Source organism: Pleurodeles waltl, chromosome 3_1 (genome assembly GCF_031143425.1).
Source record: "Pleurodeles waltl isolate 20211129_DDA chromosome 3_1, aPleWal1.hap1.20221129, whole genome shotgun sequence".
Classification (NCBI taxonomy): Eukaryota; Metazoa; Chordata; class Amphibia; order Caudata; family Salamandridae; genus Pleurodeles; species Pleurodeles waltl.
This window is the reverse complement of record NC_090440.1, coordinates 1175428011-1175446247: the sequence shown is the minus strand read 5'-3', so window position 1 is coordinate 1175446247 and position 18237 is coordinate 1175428011. Positions and strand designations below refer to the sequence as shown.

The 18237-nt window shown below is 44.1% G+C and overlaps 1 protein-coding gene across 3 annotated transcripts in view; it reads right to left on the bottom strand.

The window, feature by feature from the left end:
• NFRKB (nuclear factor related to kappaB binding protein) overlaps positions 1-18237 on the bottom strand; it is a 461159-nt gene that overhangs the window by 289199 nt on the left and 153723 nt on the right. For all 3 annotated transcript variants that reach the window (XM_069224477.1, XM_069224478.1, XM_069224479.1), the window contains one exon: positions 15003-15063. In XM_069224477.1, the coding sequence (XP_069080578.1) occupies positions 15003-15063 (61 nt within the window). The remainder of the gene's footprint in view (positions 1-15002; positions 15064-18237) is intronic.

Here is an 18237-nt window from a genome sequence, read left to right as displayed (position 1 = left end):
CATACTGGAAGAGTATTGGTTAAAACTCCTCCTCCTAAAAGACAGCTTACTTTTGAGGAAGCTTTGGACACAAATGAACCTTCACCAAAACAAATAAGAGTAGACAAGGAGCCGCATGAGATTCATCCACCTTTGCCTGCATCCACTCCACCCAAAATGTATCTGTGTAAAACAAGACCAAAACGAGAAAAATCCAACATACAGTAATTAAAATATGAATTTTGCAAGAACTACTTAAAAATATAGTTCCTTGAATTCGACAGCTCCGTCTAGGGCTATCACGGCATCGTGAACAACAAACCCAACAGTTCCAGCCGGCCGCGTCATCACTGGCTAGCTGTGGTGTTGGGAAGACCTGAAAGTACCTTGGAAATGTAGGGCATTGTGATCGTCGCAATGAGATGTGGTGGGTGTCATCGCTGGCGTCACAGGCGCTGGTTCTGGAGGTCGGTGCAGGGGTCGTCGGGCCCTTCAAGTCATGCATGTTGCAGATCATACTTTGGGCTGGTGACAAAGTCAGAAGTGCTGGTGTGAATGGTGTTGGGGCTGCAGTGCAAAACAGGATGATGCAACTTGCGGTGTCCACAGGTCACGGTGCAGGCAGCAGCTCAGTGATGGCGTCCTGCAGCATTGGTGAGACCAGGGCTGCGGTGTGAAGTGGGGCGGTGCGACATGCGATGTCTCCAGGTCACGGTGCAGGCAGCGCAATTGCTGAACCGCTGTCGTCGGTAGGCCCAAGGCGGCGGTATGACGAGGGGTGGGCTTTGTGTGGTGCCCAAGGGTCGTGGTGCAGACAGGGGTGCCTTTTAAAGGCACAGGAGTCCTTAGCACTGGCGTCGGTGGATCGGAGCTGCGGTGCGGTACGGTGCTTCATGTGCCTCACAAGCGGTGTCCAAAGGCCATAGTGCAGGCATGGCGTCAGCGTGGAGTGGTGTCGTCGGGGATGCCAAGGTGGTGGTGTGAACAAGACGATGCAGAGTGCAGGGCCCCCAGGTCACAATGCACGCAGAGGCTCGGTGTCGGCATTAGGTGGCATTGTCGGTAAGACCAGGGTTGTGGTGTGACGTGGGGCACGGCTCCATGTGGCAGTCAGGTCACGTTGCAGGCAGCAGAGTCGTTGACGGCTTTGTGATGGTTTTTCTTCTGTTGCCACACAAAACACACAGTTCCCAGTGCTGTAGGCAGATGACAATGAAGTCCTTGATATCCTGAGACTTCCAACCGGAGGCAAGCTCTACTCCAAACCCTTTCAGACCCTTCACAAGTAGGATACACACCAAAGTCCAGTCTGTGCCCTCTTTAAGGCAGAAGCAGCAACTGCAGGCCAACCCAGCAAATCACACACAGCAAAGGGGCAGTACTCCTCCTCCAGCTCTTCTCTTTGGCAGAGGTTCCTCTTAATCCAGAAGTGTTCTGAAGGTCTGGGTTTTGGGTTCACTACTTATGCTACTCTCTGCTTTTGAAGTAGACAAACTTCAAATGAAAGTATCTGTTGTTGACGAGATCCTGCCCTGCATTGTGTGACAGGCACAGCCCTTTCAAGTGTAAGTGTCAGCTCCTCCCTCCCCACCCTAGCCTACAAGACTAATCAGGATATGCAGGCTACACCCCAGCTCCCTTTGTGTCACTGTCTAGAGGGAATTCACAACAGCCCAGCTGTCAGTCTGATCCGGACGTGGAATACAGAAGCAGGCACAGACATAGAACGGTTAAGCAAGAAGATGGCCACTTTCTAAAAGTGGCATTTTCAAACAGACAATTAAAAAAACAACTTTACCAAAATATGTATTTTTAAATTGTGAGTTCAGAGACCCAAACTCCACATCTCTATCTGCTCCCAATATGAAATTGCACTTAAAAGATATTTAAGGGCAGTACCCATGTTAACCTATGGGGAGATAGGCCTTGCAATAGTGAGAACCAAATTTGGCAGTAATTCACTATTAGGGCATGTAAAACACCCCAGTACATGTCCTACCTTTTAAATACACTGCACCCTGCTCATGGGGCTACCTAATGCCTACCTTAGGGGTGCCTTACATGTTATGTTATGTTATTTTTATTTGTACCGCGCACAGCTGCCCCAGCAAAGGGGCGTCCCGGCGCTTAGTACATGTAGTAAAAGAGAAGATTTGGGCCTGGCAAGTGGGTAAACTTGCCAGGTCAAATTAGCAGTTTAAAACTGAACAACCAGAAACTGCGGTGGCAGGTCTGAGACATGGATCAAAGCTACTCATGTGGGTGGCACAATCAGTGCCGCAGGCCCACTACTAGCATTTGATTTACAGGCCCTGGGCATGCAGTGCGCTTTACTAGGGACTTACCAGTAAATCAAATATGCTGATCATGGATAACCCAATCACCAATACAATTTACATAGGAGGCACTTGTATTTTAGCACTGATCAGCAGTGGCAAAGTGTGCAGAGAATATAAACCAGCAAAAAAAAAAATCTGAAAAAATAGGCAGAAGAAGGCAAAAAGTTTGAGGATAACCCTGCAAAAAGGGCCATTTCAAACATGGATGGTAACAATTGTTTATAAAGAAAGTTACTGCTAAGGCCTAATATCCTCAGGTTAAAACAATGACTAAGGCTCACAGCAAATCTTTCAGAATGTCTGTCCGTCTCAAACTAGATAGATCGATCAATGGACAGACAGACAGATAAATCTATAGATGTGGAATATAGCCCAATATTGCCTTTAAAGGGTCTTGCGACATCATAAACCATGAAGCCAAAGGCCAAGTGGTTTGTAAATCTCACCAGATCCCAAGAAGGCAATATCAGACCATATTACACATGGTAACTTGTCACCAGATATGTATTTTTATAGTAAATATTTGTTTTGGGGAAGTTAGCTTGAAGAAGCTGTTTTCTGCAGAACAGCGAACTATGAGCACTGATTGGAATTAAAATGTTTACGTTTTGTTTGCCTTTCATGACTACATCTTTGATAAACAATGGGATGTGATGCGTGCCAGTAGGGTATGTATGATTCTGTTGCTCAAGTTTACAACATATTTATGAATGCCCCCCTTTGTCACATCATTTGCCATATAATTTGCATAAACTGGCGACTTAAAAAGAAATGTCTTATGTAGTTCAAATAGATAAAATAATAATGCCAAAGAATGTACCAGCTAATCTGCCTTTCAGAAAACAGTGCTGCATAATCTAGATGAGGCTAGTGTCAATGTCAAAGGTATGGCTACCTTCTACGAGAGGAACTCCACTTGTGTCCTATTAATCAGTTTAAATGCTGCTTAGAGTTTACACGACTATACCGAGTTGCTAAACCCTGAGGGTTTTCTTTTCGGTGGAAAAGACTTAAACAGGATTTTCATGATTTGTTTTACTAACCTGTGAGTAGAAAATTAAGGGTGGCTGAGTTCTTTTCAGAATTGAGAGATTGCTGATGTGTGTAGATTAATCAACACATGGGCTAAACATGATTGAACTAGAGTTAGCAGATAGAGAAGGATTGGATATGGCACAGCAGACGTAGGCTGCAACCTTTGTTGTTCATATCAGTTATGAAATCTTCTCCGTTTAGCACATTAGGTTCTATCTGTTGACATGAATCTTGCCTGCACCAGAATTCCTCTGTAGGCATCCGGGATGTTAAGACTTGAAAATGCACTGTGTTCCAGAGCTAAGAGTACCGCTTCAGCAATTATGGATTTGGATGTTGGATTTAATTGTTTGATCTGGTAAGGCATTCTTGCCATGGAACCTCAGACAGCAGAAGATGCTGCCTGAACGAAAACTACCTCAGTCAAGCTTGTGAGATTAGAATTAATCTGCAAGGTCCTCTTCTCATTCTCCTCAGCACCAGTGGAATTACGGGTTGAGGTGGAGCTGTATATGCAATAGTCCCTAACCATGTGATCAACAGGTCACTCCCTCATGATCCTGGTAAACTGCTTGCTTGGACAAATTTGGCATTTGGTATTTTGTCTGTTGCAAAGAGACTGATATTTGGCTTGCCCTAAATTCCTAACACCTTGTTGATCTGGGCTTGGTTTAGTACCTATTTGTGACAATTGAATACATTGAGACTGAGGGCATCTGTCCACTCTTGCTACCCTGGTAGGTGTTATGCCATTTAAAACACTTAGTGATGTATTGCCCATTTCCAGAGGGCCTGTGCTTTCTTCTGTAACTCCTTTGATCTGGTATCTCCTTGTGTCATTACAAAAAACATTGTGACAGGATTGTCAGTGAGTATCAAAACGTAGGACCCTTTCAGACTTGGAAGGAAGAACTGAAGACCTCGAAGCTCCAGAAGGTTTTCATTCTTGCTCCTCCAGTGCCAATGTGTATGAACAGCCAGGTTCTGGTGATGTGCTACCCATCCTTGCATTGATGTGTCTGTGGTCACAATTAACTTTTCAGGCTTTATCAGGAAACTGAGACCCTTTTGATATATTGGACATTTTTGCCTGCCATACCAAACTGTCTTATCTTTGACGTTACTGCGATCTTGGCCGCGAAATTTGTCCCCAGAAATTGAATCTTGGTGCATGGCTCTATCAATGACTTCTGCATGCTGACTACCAGTCTCAGGTTTGCAAATAGACTCAAACATGTCTGTGTTGACTTTTCTGAACAAATTATATGATAAAAAAGTGTTTTCTGTAGGGAAATACTTGATGGACATGTTTTCTTAAATTAGGTGTGACTAGTGACACACACTTTGTAAATACCCGAGGGGCTGACTTTAGAGAAAAAGGTAGAATCTAGATCTGAGAGTGGCGACCAGCCACCTGGAAACGCTGATTATGGTGGTAGTTGGGGAAAACGGGGAAGTAAAAACATGCTTCGAGTAGGTTCAATGTGATCTTGAATTCCGATTCTCTCAACAGTTGAAGAATATCCTGCAACAGGTCAAAATTTGGGCACCATTTCTCTGTCTTTTTCAGAAACCTCAAATTTGTTGGGATCTTAGGACCTGAGGACCCATGTTTGTGGTGATCATTTTCTTGGTGACAGGTGCCTTCTTCCTGTGGACTGAGTTGTGCTTCTTTGTCTTAGGACAATCCTATGTGATGTTTTTGAGAGCCTGTAATGAGGCTGAAGCTTCAGAAAATACAGTTGCAGTTGTACATGATGTGGTTGATAAGCTGTGTTGCTGGTATCCCCCCTCCACTGGTTTCCTGTTATCTCTTTTTGTAGAATCAAAAGGGCTGCTGCCTACATTAGTGGATGACTCCCAGTAATCTGGCTGTTTCCATGTCATCTCTATGGCTCGGAGTGCCTCATCTATGTGTGTCTCAAACAAGAGCTCTCAATCACAGGGCATATCCATAATCCCACTCTGCACCCTTGGTCTAAATGAAGAGCAGAGTAACCATGCGTGCATTCTGAAGACAGCTGCTCCATCCAGCTGTCTGAATACTATATTTACTACATCCACAGATGCAGTGATGATTGCAGCAGGTGTTTATTCTCTTCTCTCAGACAGCTTAAAACCTCATTTTTTTTTTATCCTCCAGTGGGTCTTTCAAAGTCAGAGCTATGGTAAACCACATCTGTCTGTCAATGCATCCTCGAATCATTCGAAAATTTGAGGCATTGATGGTTTTTGTAACTACATCTGCAATTCTTTTTCAATTTTGTCTAAGTATCTACCTTCTCTTTTAGTGGCTGCTATACAAGGGCTGGAATGGTTCCTGACCTTCTTTGTGCTGCTTGAACTACTACTCATTCTGCTTTAGGATTGTCTATCAAACAGGCTGGAGTAGTATCAGGTGCTTCATACTTCTTGTGTAGTCTAGGGACCACTGCTGATGTTGTAGCTGGATTCAGTGTAACCTTAAGGCCTCCATTCCATAGGTGACTAGTAACAGGAAGTGACACGGACTTCTCTAGTGCATCTTTGAAGTCATACAGGAAACAGCCTGCCTCTGCAACTGGTGGCAGTACATTGAACCATTTAGAAACCTTTTTGATAATAGTGTGAAATCCTGCTATATCATTGGTGGACAGTCTACAGTGAGTGCTGCTGGAGACATTCAGGGCCTCCTGGCAATGAGCACTGTCTCATCCTGAAATTCAATGGCTTGGTGTAAGAATCAAAGCAGAAGGACTTGGCGTTTTAGCTGGAGATATGACCTGAGCATAGTTATGGAAGTAGGCACTCTCTATGGAGTTTGACTTGGTGTACCTTACAGTTAGTCTTTATCTGGTATGTGTATGTAGTATGGATAAGTTACTTACCTGTAAATCCTAGTTCTCTTCCAGGGGTATCCTCATCAAAGTCATAAACATTGAATATTCCCACCCTTGTGCGGGGACCCCGGAGCATATATATATAAAATACATACATATTATCATGTGTAAAACAGCAATGCAGGCTATAATCATAAATAGGCTAAAATGCTTTATTTCTATGCAAGTTTTTTTTTTTTTTTTTTTTTTTTTTTCATATTATAAAATCACAATAGATCATAAATATCTACCTAAGCCCCAAAAACTGGACTTAGGGAAGTAAACAGCAGTAAATAGCAGAGAAAAATAGAAAAAAACACATTGAAAAACAATGAAGCATTCTTAGCCAATAGGCTGCATGCAGGTTAACACAGGAGAACCATAAAAACTTTGGCACCGTGCCTTTAAGACCCTGAGCACCTCCAGTATCCCACCATGCCTCAGGGGTGAAGGGAAGGTGACAGTTGGTTCACAGTTAGGTCAGTACTTTTTTACGGTGACAATCTGTGTAACTGATCAGAAAGATAATCTGTCCTGCACTTCTAGGAGACTTGAGTCCGGGGAGGAGGGTGGGTTGTTTATGACTTTGATGAGGATACCCCTGGAAGAGAACTAGGATTTACAGGTAAGTAACTTATCCTTCTCTTCCAGGGGATCCTCATCAATAGTCATAAACATTGAATAGATTAGCAAGCCCATCCCTAGACTCTGCGGACTGTCTGAAAGAAGTGCAGGAAAGAATACATATTCATGCAAATAGATTTCTAAGAGAGGCCTGCCCCACCTGGGCATCCGCTCTTGCATCCAAGTCTAAACAGTAATGCTTAGTAAAGGTATGCACAGACTTCCATGTAGCAGCCTTACAAATCTCGGAAATTGGTACATTGTTAAGGAGGGCAGCAGTAGCCGCTTTTCCCCTTGTGGAATGCGCTTTTGGCCTAGCCAGTAATTGCTTATTAGCCAGCTGGTAAGTGTTAACAATACAAGACACAATCCATCTTGATATCGTTCGTTTAGACGCTGCCTCTCCTGTTCTTAAATGACCATAATTCAGAAACAAATGGTTAGAATGTCTAATCGGTTTTGTTTTGTCCAAATAGAATTTCAGCACTCTTTTCAAGTCTAAAGAATGCAATGCTTTCTCAGCCGGAGTCTCCGGATTGGGAAAGAAAGTCGGTAAAGATATAGTCTGATTGATATGGAATTCTGACACCACCTTCGGAAGGAAAGATGGGTGAGTTCGCAGAACCACTCTATTATCGTGAAAAACCGTGTACGGTTCTCTGCAAGACAGAGCCTGAATTTCGCTGACCCTCCTCGCTGAAGTAATGGCCACCAAAAAAGCCGTCTTCCACGTAAGGTGCTGTAAAGAGGCCTTGTGGATAGGTTCAAAGGGAGGGCCCATAAGTTTTGACAGGACTACATTCAGTTCCCATGGAGGAGAAGGTCTCCGAATGGGAGGAAAAACCTTTTTCAAGCCTTCTAAGAAATCCTTGACTACAGGTATCGTAAAGAAGGATTCTTGAGAAGGCGACTTACGATAAGCTGTAATTGCCGACAAATGTACCTTAATAGATGATACCTGCAGACCAGACTTCGCCAGATGAAGCAAATAGGACAGTATGACATCCTCCTGGGCTCATATGGGGTTTATACCTTGTTGAGAGCACCAGATGTAAAATCTCTTCCACTTAAAAGCGTAAGAACGCCGCGTGGAAGGTCGTTTTGACTCTTTCAAGATGTTCATGCACTCCTGTGAGAGTCCTAGGTGCCCATACTGCAGGAATTCAGGAGCCATGCTGTCAAGCTCAGAGAGGGAAGGTTGGGATGTAGGATTCTGCCTTCCATTCTGCTCAGGAGATCCGGTCTGCACGGCAACCTCCTGTGAGGTTTTTCCGATAAGTTGAGTAGATCCGTGTACCAGAATTGGCGGGGCCATTGTGGCGCTATCAGAATCATTCTGGTTCTGGAGTTGTAAAGTTTGTTGATTACTGCCGGTATGAGGGGAATCGGTGGAAAGGCGTAGAGAAATATCCCTGACCAGTTGATCAACAGGGCATTCCCTTGAGATCCCGGACGGCAGAACCTGGATGCGAAGTCTGGGCATTTTTTGTTTACTTCGTCTGCAAAGAGATCCAACTGGGGTCGACCCCATTGACCGAAGATGTCCTCGGCGACTTCGTCGTGTAGGACCCAGTCGTGCGCGTCTTCTAGATGTCTGCTCAGGAAATCTGCCTCCACGTTTTGCTGACCTGGCAGGTGTACCGCTGTGATAGACATTCCCCTGGCCAGGAGCCAATGCCATATCGTTTGGGACTCTCGAGATAGAGGTAGTGATCTTGTTCCCCCCTGTTTGTTCAGATAATACATTGTGGTTGTATTGTCTGTCTGAATTAGGAGAGATTTCCCCTGAACCAATGGAGAGAAAGATTTGAGAGCCAGATGGACCGCTCTGAGCTCCAGTAGATTTATGTGATAGTTCTTTTCCTTGTCGGACCACAGACCCTGAGCTTGGAAGGAACCCAGATGAGCACCCCAACCCTGAAGAGACGCATCCGTTACCAGAGTGTCGGCTGGAATTGTCTGGTGAAACGGAGAACCTATCGACAGGTGAGGTCTGTGCATCCACCATTGTAGTGATTGAAAAGCTGCTGCTGGTAGTCGCACTCTGTCGTCCCAGCGACCAGTCTTTTGGCTCCAGTTGTTCTCTAATGCCTCCTGAAGGGGCCTCATGTGTAGCCTGGCGTTCGGGACAATGAAGATGCATGAAGCCATGGAGCCCAGAAGCGATGTCACCTGACGAGCAGTAGGTGCATCGGCTTTTAATAGTTGTTGACACTTCCTGTGGATCGATAAAAGTCGTTCCTCCGAAGGATACACTCTTTGGAGCTCTGTGTTTAGTATAGCTCCCAGGTAGTGGAGGTTTTGTGTTGGAATCAGGGTTGACTTGTTGTGGTTGATTTGAAGACCTAGAGACTCGAAAGTTCTTAGTACAATGTCTCTATGTTTTCTCGCCTGATCCGGAGAGGAAGCCTTCAATAACCAGTCGTCCAGGTAGGGGTAGACGAATATTTTTTGTCTTCGAAGATGTGCCGCTACCACTGCTACACATTTTGAAAAGACTCGGGGTGCAGACTTCAGGCCGAATGGTAGGACTCTGAATTGGTAGTGCTGTGACGCTATTTGGAAACGTAAGAATTTCCGATGTTTGGATGCTATTGGGATGTGAAAATATGCATCCTGTAGGTCGATGGAGCACATCCAGTCTCCCTGATGCAGTTGCGGAACAATCTGGTGAAGGGCTAGCATCCTGAACTTCTGTTTTCTTATGTACTTGTTCAGGAGCCGTAAGTCCAGAATTGGCCTGAAGATGCCCTGTTGACCCTTTTTCGCCACCAGAAAGTAACGGGAGTACACCCCTTTTCCTCTTTGTGCCGGTGGAACCTTTTCTACAGCTTTCTTTTGTAGGAGTGCCAGAACTTCCTTGCGTAGCAGGCTGAGATGAGAAGGAAAACATCTTGCTGGTGGCAAGTGTGGAGGAGGTTTTTTGAAAAGAAGAGAATAGCCATGTTCGACAATATTGAGCACCCATTTGTCTTTTGTGATGGAGTGCCACTCGTGAAGATGATGCGTAATACTTCCCCCCACCGGAGTGGTGCACAGTGCTGAGGGAAGCAATGCTTCATTGCTTTGTTGGTGTCTTTGCTGTAGACTGTTGAGGTCTACTTGCCCCTCGGTCTCTTGTGGGTCTACGCGCCTGAAACAGGGGACGCCCCTGTCGTTGCTGTGGCCTCTGAGACCAGTGAGGGGTTTGAACCCTCTGCTGGAATGGGCGTCTGTCGTACGGCCTGTACCTCCGCCTGAAGTCTTTCTTACGTTCCAGGCCCACTGCCCTCATAGTGTCCACCTCTGTTTTCATTCGGGCCATCTCTTCATCCGCGTGGGTACCGAACAACGAATTCCCGCTGAATGGGAGGTTTAAAATACGTTGTTGTGCTTCCTGTTTCAGACCAGTGAGCCGTAGCCAGGAAGACCTCCTAGCGCAGATTCCGTGCGCATACCCATGCGCAGCCAAATCCGCCCCGTCCGCCGCCGCGCTGATGACCTGGTTAGATACTAGGCCCCCTTCCTGCAAGATTTCCTGGAAGTCCTGTCTATCTTCCCTGGGCAACTTCTCTGTAAATCTGTGGAGTGAGTCCCACAGAGAGCGGTCATATCTGCCCAGAAGTGCTGAGGCGCTGGAGACCTTCATAGCAGATGCCGCCGTACCGCACATCTTTCTCCCCAGGGAGTCTAGGTGTCTGCTCTCCTTATCCGGGGGGACTGTGGAAGATGATGCCACAGAGTGTGTTTTTCTGGCTGCGGCTAAGATAACAGAGTCCGGTGGCGGATCCTTCCGCAGGAATAAAGGATCTTGCTCCGGAGCTTTGTACTTCTTTTGAATCCTAGCCGGGGCAGACTTGAGAGTGGCTGGAGTCAGAAAGGTGTCCATAGTAGGTTGCAGCAAACCCGGTACTAGTGGCAGCAGTTTTCTCGAGACTGATCTGTGTTGTAGAGTCTCAAAGATAACTGAGGATGAGGTGGCCGGCTCCGGTACCTCAATATTTAGTTTCTGCGCTCCCCTTAAAAGAACCTCATTAAAAGTGGTGATATCATCCACCGGTGAGATCCTAGCAGGTGGAGAATCTGTCAGTGTGGGGGAGTAGCGCCCAACAGACGATCCTGAAGAAGACCAAGAGGGTGATCTTCTGTGTGGTGTTCGCGACCTGGTTCTCCTTCGTGAACGAGACCTGCTACGAGAAGCTGTAGCAGAGTGTGCAGGTCTTGTGGTCGGCTGACGAGGAGCAGAACGAGCCCGTCCTGCTCTAGTTGTAGGCGATGGCGTTCTAGGTAATGAGGCAGTAGGAGAATACATCCTAGAGTATTGGGAATCCGGGGATGCTGCCGGTCTATTCAGGCTCTCTAACCATCTAGGTGATAGAGTGATGGGAGAAACATGCCCCGATGAGCCCGCTCTGGAATGGGATGATGCACTCCGTATAGAGACCACCGGTGAGGGAGCTTTATCCGCTGGCTCTACTGCCTGTGACACAGCTGAAGGTTGTGTCGACGTCGATTGCATCCCCGACGTCGAAAGATGCGATGGGTCGGCTGTTCTCGACGTCGAAGGTCTTGATGTCGAAAGCCTTGACGTTGAATGTCTCGACGCCGAGCGTCGATCGCGGGATCTGGACCTACTCGCCGTCGTGTGCCTCGACGTTGAGTGGCCAGTGGTCGACGGCAGATGTTCATGCCGTCGTGGTGATTTTGACGTCTTATCCTTCGACGCCAAGGGGCGAGACGTTCTCGACGGCGAACGGGAGCGCCGGAGATGGCTCGATGCCGAACGGCGGCCTGCCGTCGACGGAGATGTACCCCTGTGTTGTCCATGCTTCGACGCTTTGTCCCTCGACGTCGGTCTGGACACCGTCGACGGCGATCTATGCCGGTGAGACGGTGGCAACGATGACGTCGATGGAGAACAAACAGGCACAATCCTACCTGTCGACGTCGATCTGGCCATTTCTTCTGTTGGAGGCCTGGGAAGTGAAGAGGCTGTTGACTTTTTCCTCTCCTGAAGCCCATGCAGCCTGATTTTCTCTCTGTCTTTGAGAGTCCTCCTTGACATCTTCTTACAATACTTGCAGGTGTCAGGACAGTGACTCTGTGGCAGGCAGACAATACACAGAGAGTGTGGGTCTGACTGGGCTTTCTTCTTCCCACAAGAAGGACATTTTACAAAAAGAGATGGCATTTTCTGTCAGAAAAGACTGCCAAACTCAGACAAAAGATGTTATCTGTCGAGTAAACAGGAAAAACACTATTTTTAGGGATTTTTCCGAAGAAAAACTCAGAAAAACTGAGAGCTCAATGCTCCAGGATCCTCTCAGAAGAAGCCGGAAAAAAGAACTGACCTAACTGTGAACCAACTGTCACCTTCCCTTCACCCCTGAGGCATGGTGGGATACTGGAGGTGCTCAGGGTCTTAAAGGCACGGTGCCAAAGTTTTTATGGTTCTCCTGTGTTAACCTGCATGCAGCCTATTGGCTAAGAATGCTTCATTGTTTTTCAATGTGTTTTTTTCTATTTTTCTCTGCTATTTACTGCTGTTTACTTCCCTAAGTCCAGTTTTTGGGGCTTAGGTAGATATTTATGATCTATTGTGATTTTATAATATGAAAAAAAAAAAAAAAAAAAAAAAACTTGCATAGAAATAAAGCATTTTAGCCTATTTATGATTATAGCCTGCATTGCTGTTTTACACATGATAATATGTATGTATTTTATATATATATGCTCCGGGGTCCCCGCACAAGGGCGGGAATATTCAATGTTTATGACTATTGATGAGGATCCCCTGGAAGAGAATCCACTTTTATTAGTCTTTAAGTCTCATACCAATGCTAATGTGATGTAAACTGTACTATGGAGACTGTCACTGTCCTAATTAAGAAACTTCCCATACACCTAGTGCAACTGTCAATAAGAAGGTTCATAACGCATTGAGTGATATGGTTCATCAAATGTCCCATCATGATGCTCTGTGGTGGAGAACTGATCATCATCATCATCACCTTCTTATAATTTAACTCTTAATTGACAAGGGCTACATGCAGGTTCAAACATCCCTTACATTCGAAACCATCAGTGCCCACTAGTCTGAAAGATGGATGCTCCGTGTGGACGCTTGTGCTGTGGCACAACTTCTGATGGTACTCCAGTCCCTGAGATAAACGTCATTGATAAAGGCTCTGAAAAGTTCCTCAGAAGCAACGGAATATGAGGTTGTACTGCCACTGACGCGGGTGCACTTGACAGGTGTGTCATCAACTTAAGTTTCAAAGACGGAACTGCTGTCAATGTTTTGGCAACTGTGTTCTCGAGGAATGTGTCATTGATGCATGTCACATCAATGGTTTATCCAGAGTTGTCATGGTTGAGGAATTTTCTCGTTTTCTCTTTTATAGTTTCTTCAACACCACTGCTGTGGATGAAAACGTCAACAGTGTTGTCAAACTTCATTGGTCATTGACAGCACAGTTGCCTTTGACAAGTGAACTTCCACCAGCGCTGTGGTCTTCAATAAGGGTGAGAGGAAAGAAGATACAAAAAGGTAAGCTTTGTGGCTCCAGAGGTAGAGCTTTCACATGAGCATGTGGCTTCTTTTGTGAAGACATCGTTAACTGAACCTAAGACTTTTTTTTTCAATCTTTGTGACCCCAGAAGATCTGCCTTAATCTCTTCACACCTTCTTTTGATATAGATGGATCCTCTGCTCCCAAGACTATTTCAGAGACAGTTTTTTTCTTCAGAGTGAGACCTATTATTTGAAGTCTTCGAAGACGAGCTTGATTCCTTCTCATAGGCACCTTCCTCTCTTGATTTTTGAAAACACAATAAAAGCATTGGCTCTCTATCCTTTAAGGTTTTTGAAGAACACTTTCTGAATATCTTGCATCTTGATCTGTGAGACAGGTAGAGGCAATAAATGCACTCCTTATGAGGATCATTTTTGTACAGTTCCTTTTTGTCACAAGAAGGCTAATTTTGGTGCTATGTGACAAGATGAAGTAATTAAAAGGCTGAAAAGCTTCTATAATAACTGTATATGATGGATAATATAATAACAACAAAACTGAAGAAAAAAGACTTATCTGAGAAGAACTGAGCATAGCTCAAGGGGACTGCCTTCACAAACGATGTCTGGTGAAAATCTGAAGGATGATGCCCTCTCAGGGTGTAGGCTTCATACAGTCTCCGATTGGCTGAAGTTTAGTTATTTTTAAAAGCTGTGACTAGGCTACTAGAGAGCCAATGTTACAGTCTTAGCACTATGTTTAACATAAAATGCTATTGCTATGTTACTGTGGGACTCCCAGATCAACAGGAATGACTCAAGAATGGGCATCTATGAAGGACCCAATACTAGAGAACATCTTTTCACTTAGAGACATAAAACTTTTAATTGCAAACAGGTCCACAGATTGTACAAACAGAAGGTCAGGTACAAATGGGTGTTGGTGGTGAGATTCTACTGAAATTCTTAAACCTTCAATTTGGCAATACCTCTGATACTCACACCTGCAGTGATTATTAAAAAGGCAATATATATATCACGTTGCCTGGGTACTAAATATTTATATTCTGTGCTTACTCTCTCACATTGATTTTACTGATTTCTGCAATTATTTTGTTTCACTTATTCCACAATACATTTGCCTTTCAATAAAGCCTGTAAAAAAACTGCGTGGATTTCTTCCGTGTGTACTTGAGGGGAAAGGTTGCCAGAACTCATACAATAAATAAAGAAGTCTAACAACCTGTGGCTGCCCAATAAGCATTATCTTAAGACTATGGAGATGAGTGGGTCACAACTTTTTCATCCGTTCTCGTCAGTACTGTTAAGTTGGTTCATAACAATGCTTGCCAAAGGGCAACAAATGACCCACCATGCCATGTTTACATAACGTTTGGAAAAATATAACAGTTGGCTATCACTTGCATACCTCAGTCACTGCATTTGCAGTCATTAACAGGAGATTAAGAATTGCGTCCCACTTCATTGATATAAATGAGGAGCAGGATGTGCAACTTCCTCTAAATATTCATTTTGTCATGTGACTACGCAAAAAGATGGTGTGCAGTTTACACCTACTGTTGTAACTTGCTCAACAGTCAATGAAGATCCATAAATCCTACTTATCACGTATTTCAAACATTTTTGATAATGGAATTAAATTGGTCTACTCACCTGCTCTTGGAAAACTCTCTTTTCATCTCCAGAGCTTGGAGTCACCACATAGTCTGTCCTCCTGAAATAACATGCATGCCATCAATTACTAACAATCTGCTATCAGAAATGCTAAAAGGCTAAGATATAAATGTAGTATGAGGTCTAAACCTGCCATGTACATCACCAACATGATTTAAATGCAATATGTGAAGTGTACAAGACAGTAACAGGACCATAAAAGGGTCTAGGTGGAAGTTAATTAAAAAAAAATACACAAAACCCTGACAGCTGTTACAACACTTTCTCTGCAGCTGCTATTCAGATGTAAGCATGCAATGCAGGAGAATGGTTTTGCATTAAACAGTGAGGCACCTACCTCACAGAAACGTAAAATTTTACGACAATCAAAAATAGCCAGCCCACTAGTGCCACCTGTATTTTCTGGTCATAATGGCATCAATTAATAACAGGAGCACCAGCTTCATGTCACCAGTTACTATTATTCCCCAGTGTCTGTTCCTGAATTCAGCTTAGACACACGGCATTGAGGATACATAGATATTTGAAAATGAATTAACAAATGGAAGACATGGGGGCAACAGACGTACAATCACATACAAGAGAAGATACCAGATTACTTTAAAAAAAAAAAAAACACCTATTCAGCCAAAAATACGTGAGGAACATTTCTCAGTGTCTCAGATTGGATATCTACATATATCCTATCAAACTTCAGAGTCCTGAAATTGATTTGACAATCTAGCTCTCCAAAATACAAAAATGAGCACAAAAAATGTTAAAACGGGAAAGGAAGTACGTTCTTTTACCCCCAGTTTCTCTTTTGCCACCTTCCAATTTATGGCTTCAGGAAACTCTTCACTTTTTATTCAGGATGGCATTCACTAGTGGTTGCTTGCTAAAGTAGCATTATGGAGGAGATTATGCATTACTCATTGTGAAAACAATTATATATCGCTATGTATTCCAAAACTATGGAGTACGGAAAATGTCACTTACCCAGTTGTACATCTGTTCGTGGCATGTTCCGCTGCAGATTCACATGCTGTGCACCGTTCCTGCCATCTAGTGTTGGGCTCGGAGTGTTACAAGTTGTTTTTCTTCGAAGAAGTCTTTTCGAGACACGGGACCGAGTGACTCCTCCCTTTTGGCTCTACTGCGCATGGGCATCGACTCCATCTTAGATTGTTTTCCCGCAGAGGGTGAGGTAGGAGTTGTGTATATATTAATAGTGCCCATGCAATGGAGTAAATATGTATGTACATAATGAGTTTCAAAGTGATATATTTACAAATTTACAAATGTACAAGTCTAATTTTATGTCAACTTAAACGGCTACAGGCTCCCGGGGAGGTGGGAGGGCGCATGTGAATCTGCAGCGTCTCATGCCACGAACAGATGTACACTGGGTAAGTGACATTTTCCGTTCGATGGCATGTGTAGCTGCAATTACACATGCTGTGCATAAACTAGTAAGCAGTTATCTCCCCAAAAGCGGTGGTTCAGTCTGTAGGAGTTGAAGTTGTTTGAAATAAAGTCTGTAATATTGCTTGTCCTACTGTGGCTTGCTGTGTTGTTAACACATCCACGCAGTAATGCTTGGTAAATGTATGAGGCGTAGACCATGTGGCTGCCTTACATATTTCAGTCATTGGTATGTTTCCTAGAAAGGCCATGGTAGCACCTTTCTTTCTAGTTGAGTGTGCCTTTGGTGTAATAGGCAGTTCTCTTTTTGCTTTTATATAACAGGTTTGAATACATTTAACTATCCATCTGGCAATGCCTTGTTTGGATATTGGATTCCCTGTATGAGGTTTTTGGAATGCAACAAACAATTGCTTTGTTTTGCGAATTTGTTTTGTTCTATCTATGTAGTACATTAGTGCCCTTTTAATGTCTAATGTATGTAATGCTCTCTCTGCTACCGAATCTGGTTCTGGAAAGAATACTGGGAGTTCCACTGTTTGATTTAAGTGGAACGGTGATATGACCTTAGGTAAGAATTTAGGATTTGTTCGTAGAACCACTTTATGTTTATGTATCTGAATAAAGGGTTCTTGTATAGTAAATGCTTGTATTTCACTTACTCTTCTGAGAGATGTGATAGCTATCTGAAAAACTACTTTCCATGTTAAGTACTGTATCTCACATGAGTGCATGGGTTCAAAAGGTGGACCCATAAGTCGTGTTAAGACAATGTTGAGATTCCACGAAGGAACTGGTGGTGTTCATGGTGGTATAATTCTTTTGAGACCCTCCATAAATGCTTTTATGACTGGGACCCTGAATAATGAAGTTGAGTGCATAATTTGCAGATAAGCTGAAATTGCGGTGAGATGTATTTTAATGGATGAAAAAGCTAACTTTGACTTTTGTAAGTGCAGTAGGTAGCTGACGATGTCTTTAGCAGATGCGTGTAATGGTTGAATTTGATTATTATGGCAGTAATAAACAAATCTTTTCCACTTATTTGCATAGCAATGTCTTGTGGTTGGTTTTCTAGCTTGTTTTATGACCTCCATAAATTCTAGGGTAAGGTCTAGATGCCCGAATTCCAAGACTTCAGGAGCCAAATTGCTAAATTCAACGATGCTGGATTTGGGTGTCTGATCTTTTGTTTGTGTTGAGTTCACAGATATGGTCTGTTTGGTAGTTTGATATGGGGCGCTACTGAGAGGTCTAGTAGTGTTGTGTACCAAGGTTGTCTTGCCCAAGTTGGTGCTATTAGTATGAGTTTGAGTTTGTTTTGACTCAATTTGTTTACTAGATATGGAAGGAGTGGGAGAGGGGGAAACGCGTATGCAAATATCCCTGACCAACTCATCCATAACGCATTGCCCTGAGAGTGAGCCTGTGGGTACCTGGATGCGAAGTTTTGGCATTTTGCGTTTTCTTTTGTTGCAAATAGGTCTATTTGCGGTGTTCCCCACCTCTGGAAGTAAGTTTCTAGTATTTGGGGATGAATTTCCCATTCGTGGATCTGTTGGTGATCCCGAGAACGATTGTCTGCTAACTGGTTATGAATTCCAGGTATGAACTGCGCTATTAGGCGAATGTGGTTGTGAATCACCCAATGCCATATTTTCTGTGCCAGGAGACACAACTGTGTCGAGTGTGTTCCTCCCTGTTTGTCCAGATAATACATCGTTGTCATGTTGTCTGTTTTGACAAGGATGTGTTTGTGGGTTATTATAGGTTGAAATGCTTTTAGCGCTAGAAATACTGCTAGTAGTTC